Here is a 12,040-nt window from a genome sequence, read left to right as displayed (position 1 = left end):
GCGTGCATATAAAGAACGTTAAAAACGGAGCCCGTATGCGAAAGTTATGGATTTTAGAAGTTTGGGACACAAAAATCAAGAAAAATGCTAAAACCGAGGAATTTCGCATGGCTGGGGTTCGGCCACGTCACCTCGCATGGATAAGGTCTGATCTCGGTGAGTCACCCACCTCGTGTCCGCCACGTGCTCGTTGCTGATTCGACCGAAGGTGCAGCCCAGTAAGAACTCGACGCGCCTCGCACCGGTGGCAGGTCCGAAGCGAGCCACGTGCCTCGCCCTCGCATCCGACGCGTGTCGATGACTCCCCTCGCATCCGAGCCTCGCTGCTGCTGCTGCGTGTCCCTTCCTTCGGCCGGAGCTCCGAACCTCGCACCTTTATAAAAGGGGTGCGAGACCTCTCGGGTAACTTTAGAAAATTCACATCTTTCACCCTAAATTCAATATTTTTACTATCTCGACTTCCCCCGAAGCCTCAGTATCATACCAAACACCCGAAACACGTTCCGGAGTGCCCGAAGAGCCCGAGAAATTTATCTTTTCGGTTTTGAAGCTCAACCTTCGCAAGGCCCGGTTTTTCATTAAAAAGCTCCCGGTTTCATTGGAAACGATCATTTTAGGAAACAAAGTGCTGCCCGATTATCGTTAAATCAAGTGAGTGTGTAGTCACTTTCACCTTACACATAGATATGAAGTATTTTATATAAAATACGTGCTATGTATATATATATGTTGTTTATTTATTTGAGATGGATGTTGAATGAATGTTTTATACATGTTTAATATGATTTAAAAAGTATATATATTTTATCTTCAAATATGTTGGGTAAAACATGGGTAGATAAAGAATGAGGGATGAAAGTATGGTATAGATGTACGTTGGTAGCTATGAATTTAGTACGGTATAGATGTACGTTGGTAGCTATGGATTTAGTACCTTGGCAGCTATGGACTTAGTGTCTGTTGTATAAACCTTGACGACGATGTGACTTCCTGCCTATTTGACATAAATTGTTGAGGAAAAGCAGTTTTGTCACCCCGATGTTTGCCTTATTTGACATAAATTGCGGAGGAAAGCAATGTTGTCACCACATTGGTTGTCTTATTTGACATAAATTGTTGAGGAAAGCAGTGTTGTCACCCCATTGGTTGTCTTATTTGACATAAATTGCTGAGGAAAGCAGTGTTGTCACCCCATTGGTTGCCTTATTTGATATAAATTGCTGAGGAACCCCCGAAGCAGTGTTGTCACCCTGATGAAAATCCTTAGGCTAGGTCCCTTGTGATAGTTGTTTTAGGAACGTAAAGTGAGGATAACGAGAATGGGTAATCAGGGTTATTTTTGGTTGATGAAATTAATAAATTTATTGTTGAATGATGAAATTAATAAATTTATTATTTGTGGGTTGAAAATCTTATATGCTCACCAGGCTCCCAAGCCTGACCCACTCAGTTTCTTATATTACAGGTAGTGGCAAGAGCATAGTTGGATGACTTAACGAAGGATTTTGGATTATACGCCAGTAGATGTAAATAAATGTTGTAAGGCTTATAATATACTGTTTATGCTTTTGATCTGTATCGGAACGTGACATCCCGAGGTTTTGTTATGAAATGGAAAATATATTTCTTTAAGAAATGTTTTGATAAATTTTTATTATATTTTGTTTTGGAAACAAATTCCGCAACATCTTTTGGAAAATTACTCTGATTTTATTTTAAAAGCATAAACTAAATCGGTCTTTTCTGGCCGAGAATTTTGGGGATGTCACAAAATGGTAAAAAAAATACAACCAAAACGATGCACAACACTAAATGGAAGATGAATTCCAGTTCTTTTTACCATAATGGGTCCATGATACCCAAAGATCCAATCTTTAATACCGGAGTTTTCTAAACTCCAACTCAAATCCATAAAACGGGACCAAAACATGCATAAATCCCAAGATCCATAAAGCTAGAAGCATAAAGTTACAATCTTGAAGACTTACAAGGATCCAAAATCACAAAAGAAGGGTTAGATCTTCAAAAAATCAAACTTCTAAGAACCACCAAGGTCGTTCTTATTCTTCAAGCATCACCAAAAATAGGGTTTAACACAGAGGGTGGAGGCTGAGAATGGCATATAAGGCTATAAGTTAAGGCCATTAAATAGGGCCCAAACCCTAAAATTATGGTTTTCATGACAACAACAGTTACACGTGGCGTAGCTAAATCTATGCACAACGTAGATCTATGTGTAACATAAACCTACGTGAGGCGTAAATGAAGCTATGTGCAACGTAGACCCAGAATTATGAATTTCCAAATTTACCACAAATGACGATCTGGAAAACGGGTGTTACAACTCTCCCACATTTAATAAGATTTTGTCATTGAAATCTGTCATTGCTATATTGCAGAAGGCAATCCACACTCAAATCCTTAAAGGCTTTAACAAATTCACTCCCTTTTTTTCTACATACCAACAAAAGGTTCACGAGACCAAACACACAAGTTACCCCAAATCACAAAGACTATCAGTGTAATTTACGCTAAATTATATTTAGCTTTTATCATTTTATTGATGTTGTATTTAATCTCTCTCTCTCTCTCTCTCTCTCTCTCTCTATATATATATATATATATATATATATATATATATATATATATATATATATATATATATATATATATATATATATATATAGGTTTATCTTGGAACTTTCCAATGTGACTCTTCTTTATTTTAATAAAACATTTATATATAATTTATTTTAAAATACAAGAATGATATCGATAGTTCGATACATCATTTGTAATATAGTTTTGGTTTGAAATTTATCATTAATATTTAAATTTTTATGTTTGTGACATATAAATATAGATTATGAGATGAGCTTTTCTCGTTGTGCTTTTATTTCTTTAATGTCGGAAACTTGGACCTATAATCCTTTAAGAACTGAAGTTCAAATTCAAATTGTTTTTTGTGAATTTGATGTATAGTTCATTTTTTTTATATAAATTACAGCTAATAAAAAAGAAACTATTCATTGTGGTAAAATTATTTTGATCCCGATACGACAACCACAATTTTCCAAATTAAAAACGAAATATCGTTCTGGACAACCTTGCTTAGCATAATCAAAGTATGTTATATTCTAGTTATAGTGGTTTAAGTGAGAATTGAACGTATGTGCATCTATAACGAGTTATTTCAATTTTATTATTGTTGGTATTAGCTAGTTAGATTAGTTCTTCAAACTATATGTCTGGAATAAGCGATATTTAAACACACACAAAGATACAAAACTTAACGTGGTTCGGTATATGACTTACATCCGTAGACAAGGGGGTTATTCTTATCATGAGCTTAAAAACGACAAGACCATAAAACCTTAATTATCAGTTGTAGTTGTATTATATAGAAAAGTACAGAACGCGACCCTAGCTAGAACTAGGTCGGGCCCAACTACACATATCAACTACAATAGGGCCGGGCCTAACGACCTTCAGCCTACTGCAAACACTTATTCTGACGATATCGGGTGTCAGTTTTTTTTACTTTGCTTGTGCGGGTCAGATATTCATTTGTGTCTTCAATTCTTAATTAAGTCACATTTAAGACTATATTATATTATATAAAATGTGTTTTATATATAAAATTGTGCGTTATAAAAACAAATTGAGAAAATTAAGAATGGTGGTGTAAAGATACTAGGACACAAGTGGAATATACAGGACAATTTTATTGGGTGTAGCATGTATATTTTCATAACCACGATTACACGCTATTGGCATCTCTAGATTCATGCATGGTTTCTAATGTAATTAATTGGATATAAAACACGATAAAGACGAAGATACGCAAACCTTCAAATTTGCTTCCAACAAGAAAAACATTACCATGGGAGATAAAGCATGATAGAGACACATTATGAAAACTGTTTAATTTTTTTTTAATCATGTTCATCTTATTATTAAAGGTTACAATAGCGGTAACATTCTTTTGAATATTCTAATAATCTTTTATGGATCTATTTTGTTGATACATATATAAGGTAATCTTTTAAGTTAAGTATTTAAAGAGATCAATTTATTTGTTATAGAAAGATGATTTTGTTGAAGTTGCAAATTAATACCATTTTATTTACAGTATAAAAATAGTAATATTTTGTAGACGAATATACCGGTACTTGTACTAGTATTTTTATTAGCTAAGCGCCTAAGCTAATTGACTTGTGTCCGAATTTAAAATCCACATGATTTTCACTTTTATAAAATAATATAATAATAATAGTAGTAATAAAGATTAAATAATCCATGTTACATATTAAAAAAGGAAAAAAAAGTAGAAAATTCAACCTAAACCTCAAGTGCCTTCCTACTTTCCACCACACTACTTTCCTTAATTACACCATTTTCCCCTAAACTACCATTAATAATAAATTCATTACTTCTTACCCCCTTAAGAATTCCATATTTACTCAATAACCCCTCACCACAATCCCACAAATTCAGTACCATGTACGTTCCTATCCCGCCGATCAAACCATACGCGATGGAGTACGTCAATGGCATCAATATCAACGTCATGAACGCAGGTATCGCCTGCCGCATATCGTCCCAATCAATCTCCACCACTGATTTCATCATCAACACACCCACCAGAATCAACGGCGGACCCACCGCCCATGCCGGGATCGATGCCAGCAACGGCGTAAAGAAGAATGCCAGCATGAAATACCCTGCCACCGTCAACGCCGTTATTCCGGTCCTCCCCCCTTCCCTTATCCCTGTTGACGACTCGATGTACGCCGTTACAGGTGATGTACCAAGTAACGATCCCACCACGATTGCTGAAGCATCGGACATGAAAGCGAAGTACTGTCCTTCGAAATCCCCGTCTTCGTTGCTGAATCCGGCGAAACGTGCCATGGAATATAGGGTTCCGGTGGTGTCCAGGATGTCGACGTAAAGGAAGGTCACTAATGCTTCCCAGAAATAGCCTTTGTTGATGCTTGAAAAGCTTAATGCGCCGGCGGTTGATTGAATTTTATGAACGTCGACTATCTTTTTGAAGTACTGAAATGAAGAGTCACCGGTCGGAGTATGTGGAAAGACAGTTACTTGCGTATTACGGAACCATGAAACCGCCGTCACAAATACGATGCCATAAATCATTGCTCCTTTTATGTTTTTAACCAAACAATAAGCTATAATTACGAAGCCAACCACACCAAGCCACAACGTTGGGCTCTCCATTCGATTATTGACACACATGATATTGCCGGAGACTGAGCCGCCGGGGAGCAGAGAAATAGTGCCGTTTGGGAAAGTGATAACCGGAGCTAGTGACGCGCGTGAAGAGTTTGGACACGCGCCTAACGTAACAAGCGTGGATGCACTGTAGCCGATTAAGCCGATGCCTTCGTTGTTCTGCAGACCGATAAACGCTAAAAACAATCCAATGCCCGCGGAGGAGGAGATCCGGACTGGTTTTGGAACTAGCTTGGCGAGTTTAGCTCGTAAACCCACGGTAGAGATTAATAGAAAAATCATCCCTTCGATGAAAACGGCGGCAAGTGCGCTTTCATAAGAAATGTTACCGGAGCCGTGAAATCCGACGACGGTGTAAGCAAAGTAGGCGTTAGTACCCATTCCCGGAGCTAAGGCCAAAGGTAAATTAGCGAAAGTTCCCATGATTACGCAGCCAATGAGAGACGATGCGACGGTAGCAACAATGAGGTCTTTCCGGACTCTTTCTAGACAGGCGGTGTAACCGGGGTTTACAGGCGGAAACTTGCAGGAGATGTCGGGTTGGATGAGACGGAGATCGGGACCGGTGCAATTGGAGGTGAAAGAGGGGTCGGAGCAGAGAGGGATGCAGTCGGAAACCGAACAAGTGGCGCCGGAGTCTGAGAGGATGGAGGCGTTAACAGCGAGGATATAGGCCATGGTGAGAAAGGTGGCGGTGCCTGCGCGGAGCTCTGTGGTGAAGGTGGTGTTACGTTCGTCGAGTTTGAAGCGTTTTCCGATTCGTGATCTGGCAACAAAGGTGTTGAGACGAGTTAGCGGCGGAGGTGGAACGGCAGTCGCCATTCGAGTTTGGTAGGGACTAGAAAGAGCAAATACCTGAGGAGGTGATCATGGCTTTTGCCTTGTGTTGTGTTTGTTCCAAAAAGAGAGTTTTATGGAGGGGAGATTGGTTTGAGATTCCATTGGATGAAATTTCTACATCCAATCTAAATATCCAAAACTAACAATAAATAAGTAATCATATATTAGTAAGGTTTTAAACAAAAACCAAATAAAATAGCATAACTATCTATTTAAAGTTAAAGTCAATTATATATAAACACAATCAAAGATTAAAAACATAATAAAATATAATTAAATGAATTATATTAACATATAATATAAAAAAGTTATAACATAATAATAGTTTGTACATATATTGAGAAACATGTTATTATTTCTCTTACAAAAAGAAAAAATAAAACTTATATAGATGGAAAAAGATAATATTTAATGATTATTTGATATACATTAATTAGCAAGAGTTGAAAATTTATATTATTAAAATAATATTTTAATTTATTTAATAAATTAATATTTAAGTAAATTACTGAAATCGTTATTGTGGTTTGATCAAAATTATAGGTTGAGTCCTTAATTTTTATGTTAAACTAAGAGCATCTTCAATGAGAATTTTTTTTAAAGCTTATTATTATTCATTTATTTATATTGAGTACTTATTACCATTGGAGCACTTAGTTTTTTTGCTTATTTTTATTGACCACTCAATATATTATTGAGTGGTCAATATAGTTTAATCCTTTATACATTCAACCTCTCATTTTTTACTCATATTTTATTTTACCGTTTTTAATTTATCTATTTATTACAAGTCAATTAATTCTATCAAATATTTAATGATATTTTATTTATGAAATATAAATTTATAATGATAATCTTTATTATAATAGTTTGTATTAAAATATAAATTTGTTTAAAAATGATTAACTAAATGGAGGGTATTATGTAGAACATGTTAAATAGATAAGGATAGATTAGTTAAATTTAAAGAAAACGTTATTGGGAGAGCTTAACCATTGGAAATGTCATTTAATTAAAGGTTAAAAGTAATGAGATGATTAGATGTCAATGACATTAAGTCATAGTATAGGTTAACCATTGGAGATGCTCTAAGACCATCTTTATAGTTAGTATGATTTTATTGTGGTTTTGGTTCGAATCCAAAAGAAAAGTTAAGAAAAATTAAGAACTAAATTTGTAATTTTAAGCGATCCGCATGAACAATTTCAATAATTTACTTTTAATATATTAAATGTAAGGCTATTCTAACCACTATTCTAATACTTATTTTATTAATTGTAGGAGTAAATTTAGAAGTACATAAACGAGAAAGGATAAAAATATGTCAATTTAATCAAGACAGAAGGTCAGAAGAAAAAAAAAAGTGGAGAAACAAAGCAAAACAACATAAAAAATAGTGAAGATTCAAATTAACTGTATTAATTCTTTAAGTGTGAGGACCAACAAAAAAAACCATATTTCTCAATTAGGATACTATGTTGATCATTTTGATTCGGGCACTATGCATATTATATTGGAATACGGTTACATCGAGGTTACAACGGATAAAAACAACTAGAAAAAATTGTAACTCTTATTATATAATGGTAGTTTAGGAATATTACATATAGATTATGTAATATCACTTACTAAGGTTCCAAAAATTACAAAGAGTTTTTTATGTATTAAAATAGATTAACTAATTAAGCATTTGTTTCAAATACCATTGAATAACATTTGACTGATTGCAAATCATACATTATCAGAATTAAGTTCACAAAACCGCGGAAGCGAAAATCTTTGATGCGTGTGTACAGTCCTACCGAGCTCTTCTCACGAACGACTGATAAAATGTCTAATCCACAAGTGTAAACATAAAGCTTAATGAATTCCCCAATATACCACATATTTCATCATATATACAATGCATCCACATAAAGTCCTCAACTCTAGCGCCAACCTATCAACACATAGACATACATTCATATTAGTATAGAACGTGTGAATGTTATGGTCATCCCATAGTCTTACGTACGGCTGACATGGTCCTCCCATAGTCTTCCTATCATGGTCCTCTCATGGTCTTTCATACAAATGTCATGGCCCTCTCATGGTCTTTCATATAGGCCACATAGTCCTCCCATGGTATTTCATACAAATATCATGGTCCATTGGTCCTCCCGTGGTCTTTCATGCAATTGTCATGGGTCACATCCTAGTCTTTCATGCATTACAAAAAGCTATACGAAGTCAGAGATCAGATAGACAATCGAACATATGATCCACCTGAGAGCGAACAATCAGACAAGAACATCGCAATAAGGCATTAGACCAATGCTATCCAACTTAAACTAAATAAACTAGCATATTACATTCCCTTGGCAACTAGCCTTCCCTAGTTACCCTGCCATTGATCACTTCTCAATTACGTCCTTCGCTGGTCAAACATACATAATCCTGATAACTGGCCTTCCCCAGTTACCCTAACCAAACATAACTCCTAACAGTATCATATGATAACAGGCAAGACCCTACCAGTCTAGCATACCAAGACACCAAGTGTTCTAAGTGCACATGCATAACAAGGAGTTTTCCTAGTCAACGAGCATACTTGTACCCTAACAATACCTTTATCCTACCATACAAAGGATATATAATGGGATACGTGACATAGTGAGAAACTCACCAGGCCTGAAGAATCGGAGAAGCACAACAAACCTTTCACACCTTGTACTGCTCAATCCCGTGAACCAACTGACACCAAAAGAAACAAATTCTCAATCAACAACCCAGAACCTCCAAGTTTGACCCCAAGTCAAACTGGCCAAAATGCAACAATCAATGGTCAACAAAATTCAACGACCACCACGACGTGGAGACCTCTTGGCCACGTCGTGGGCATGACATGACAAAATAGACGAAATGCAAGACAACGCCAAGTCGTAGGCCCTCCTTGGCTACATGGTGGGAATATCAGGACAACATAATCGCGGATCAGCATTCCGCTACATCATGGGCCCTCCTCGACCACATCGTGGTTACTACCAGAAGCGGTTTTTCTCATTAAGGACTTAATCCATTAAGTCCTTTGCTCCAACTTTCCAGAAGGATTTCTTGCCCTCAAACAAACCATAAAAATCCTTACTTTATGAATATGCATGTCTCTCCCAAAACTAGGTCTAAATAGGGTAAGAAATGGAGTTAAGACTTCATGCATGGCACCAATCAACATGAAAGTCTACATCTGAAACATATGATGACCGAGAGGCCTCAAGAAGTGATAAATTTGCCAACTTTATCAAAACCAACCATTCATATCAACATAACATGAAGAAAATGAGCTCAAAAATCTAGATCTACAAGGATGAACCATAAAGGTGAGAACTTGGAGACTTACCCAAGTCCAGAAGATGCACCAAGAGACAGAGACAAGATGCTAGCTAATTTTTTTCTCAACAAAGCCTTCCTTCGACCTTCAAATGAACAAAACACCAACAAAGGGCTCAAAAGACAAGATGAGAGGCTAGGGTTTCGACATAGGAGGATGGGGGCTGAGGGAGATGACCTAACCCTAGAGATAAGGCCTTTAAATATGGAGGAAACTGTAACGCCCGTGTTTCTAGCGAGGCATTAAAGATGATGTAATATTCTAGGCCAACCTTTGTAATTTGTTTTGAAATAATAAGATGTCTTATTTGAGTATTATGTGTTTTATACTTAATTATTATGATTTAATAAGTTAAGGATAAAAATAAGCGTCAAAAATAAATATTAGATGAACCCGATATCTATGAAGAAAGTTGTAGTGGTTGAAACAAGGATTCTGAAGATATAAAAAATACCGAAATCCGAGTTATAACGAAGAAGTTATGACCTGTCGAAGTTTCGTGACAGAACCGACACGACGTTGTGTGACGTAAAAAGTGAATTTACGATAAAGTGCTTTTAGCCTTAGCGATCTAATTGAAAGTCATAGTACACGTTAAACCGAGAGTGTGCATAAAAAGAATGTCCAAATCTGACTTCGTATGAGGAAGTTATGAATTTTCTAAGATTTGACATAGCAGTATGCAGCCTGAAACTCGAATTTTAGATCGAGTGATTTTTAGCCGAAACAACCTAAACGAGAATCGAATATCTTGTTGATAGTAGTTCAAAGGTAAAAAGACAGACGAAAACGGACGTCGGATGAAGAAGTTATGAATTTTTAACAGACTTTTCCTGTCCCGGCCTGTTAAAAATATAACATTAAAAATAAATTCAAAATTAGCCGACGGGGTCTAAACGAAAGTTTTAGAGCATAATTTCACCTACATGTGGATATAAAGAACATCAAAAACGGAGTCCGTATACGAAAGATATGAATTTTTGAAGTTCGGAGCACAAACTTCAAGACCTAACCAAGCTCATGACGTTAGCAAGTATGGTTCACGACGTGAGGTAGTCCATCGACACCTCTCAAGCCTAGAGCACACGCGTAAAGCCTACGAGCTGATCAGGACTGGGCTCACGACGTGAGATTTTATGGCTCACGACGTGAAAGTCGGATTTTCCACCTATAAATAGAAGTGTGAGGCATCCGATTTTTGTTTACAAAATTTTCACTCTTACACCTTCTACTTTCTTTTTATCTACACTAAATGCCCCCAAGCCTAGAGTATCATCCTAGCATCGTAAGCAAGCCCCGGAGAGCCCGAAGATCCCGAGAAAAGAGTTTTTCGAGACGAAACTCTGCCCGCGTGAAGCCCGGTTTTTGAGAAAACATCCCGGTTTCATCGAAAAAGATTGTTTTAATGGACGAAGTGTTGTCCAATCACCGTCTTATCAAGTGAGTGTATAGTCACTTTCATCTTACACATAGATATGAAATATTTTCTATAAAATACACGCTATGTGTAATTATATTGTTTGTTTATTTGAGATGGGTGTTGAATAGATGTTTTATACAACTTTTAAACTGTATATGTATTTTTATCTACAAATATGTTGGGTAAAACATGGGTAGATGAAATAGTTGATGTGTGTTAAAAATAATGATAGGCCTCGATGTTGTTGTTGTTGTTGTTGTTTTCGTTGTTGTTGTTGTTGTTGTTGTTGTTGTTGTTGTTGTTGTCATCTAGCGGAGTATAGATGACGACCACGAACCTTTCTAGACAGTCCGGTGGAACGTTAGCAGGCTCGCAACCTGTAGGTGTTGGTGAACTATATGTTCATCGATGTACTCCATCCCCCTCATGGTTGCCTTATTTGACATAAATTGCTGAGGAATCCCTAAAGCAGTGTTGTCACCCCGATAAAAATCCTTAGACTAGGTCCCTTATGATAAGTGTTTAGGGACGTAAAGTGAGGATAACGGGAATGAGTAATCAGAGGATAACGGGAATGAGTAATCAGGGTTATTGTTGGTTGATGAAATTAATAAATTTATTGTTGGTTGACGAAATTAATAAATTTATTGTTGGTTGATGAAATTAATAAATTTATTATTATTTGTGGGTTGAAAACCCTATATGCTCACCAGGCTCCCAAGCCTGACCTACTCAGCTTTCTGTATTATAGGTAGTGGACCCAGAGCATAATTTGAATGATGACGAGGGATTTTTGGATTATAGGCCAGTAGATGTAAATAAATGTTGTAAGGCTTATAATGTACTGTTTATGTTTTTGGTCTGTATCGGAACATGACATCCCGAGGTTTTGTTATATAATGAAAATACATTTCTTTAAGAAATGCTTTGATAAATTTTTATCATATTTTGTTTTGTGAACAAATTCCGCAACACCTTTTTGAAGATTACTCTGATTTTATTTTAAAATTATAAACTAAATCGGTCTTTTCTGGCCGAGAAATTTGGGGATGTCACAGAAACCATAAAATATATGGGCTTGGGCTGCAACAACTGCCACATCGTGGCATCCCTTCAAGTCACACTGTGGCAGCCACTAGATGCGCGATTCTTGATTC

At 36.4% G+C, this 12,040-nt stretch overlaps 1 protein-coding gene across 2 annotated transcripts; it reads right to left on the bottom strand.

Moving 5' to 3' along the window:
- Window positions 1–4,264: 4,264 nt before the first annotated feature.
- Window positions 4,265–6,220, bottom strand: LOC145161449 (adenine/guanine permease AZG1-like). 2 transcript variants are annotated; one of them, XM_079080963.1, is made up of 2 exons: window positions 6,112–6,220; window positions 4,265–6,022 (listed from the first exon to the last, which is right to left on the bottom strand). In XM_079080963.1, exon 2 carries the CDS (start codon window positions 5,932–5,934, stop codon window positions 4,342–4,344), a length of 1,593 nt encoding a protein of 530 aa, XP_078937089.1. In that variant the 5' UTR covers window positions 5,935–6,022; window positions 6,112–6,220; the 3' UTR covers window positions 4,265–4,341. The 2 variants fall into 2 exon arrangements, with proteins under 2 accessions (XP_078937089.1, XP_078937088.1); XM_079080962.1 differs by having other exon boundaries at window positions 4,265–6,220.
- Between the last annotated feature and the right edge of the window lie 5,820 nt (window positions 6,221–12,040).

Source organism: Lactuca virosa, chromosome 2 (assembly GCF_052849685.1).
Source record: "Lactuca virosa cultivar CGN04683 chromosome 2, Lactuca_virosa_CGN04683_v6, whole genome shotgun sequence".
Lineage (NCBI taxonomy): Eukaryota > Viridiplantae > Streptophyta > Magnoliopsida > Asterales > Asteraceae > Lactuca > Lactuca virosa.
The sequence above is the reverse complement of the archived record's forward strand: the minus strand, read 5'-3'. Positions and strand labels throughout refer to the sequence as shown.

Bases quoted from the DNA above. Each gene is read 5' to 3' on its own strand.
- LOC145161449 (XM_079080962.1), bottom strand. From the start codon at position 6,078: ATGGCGACTGCCGTTCCACCTCCGCCGCTAACTCGTCTCAACACCTTT.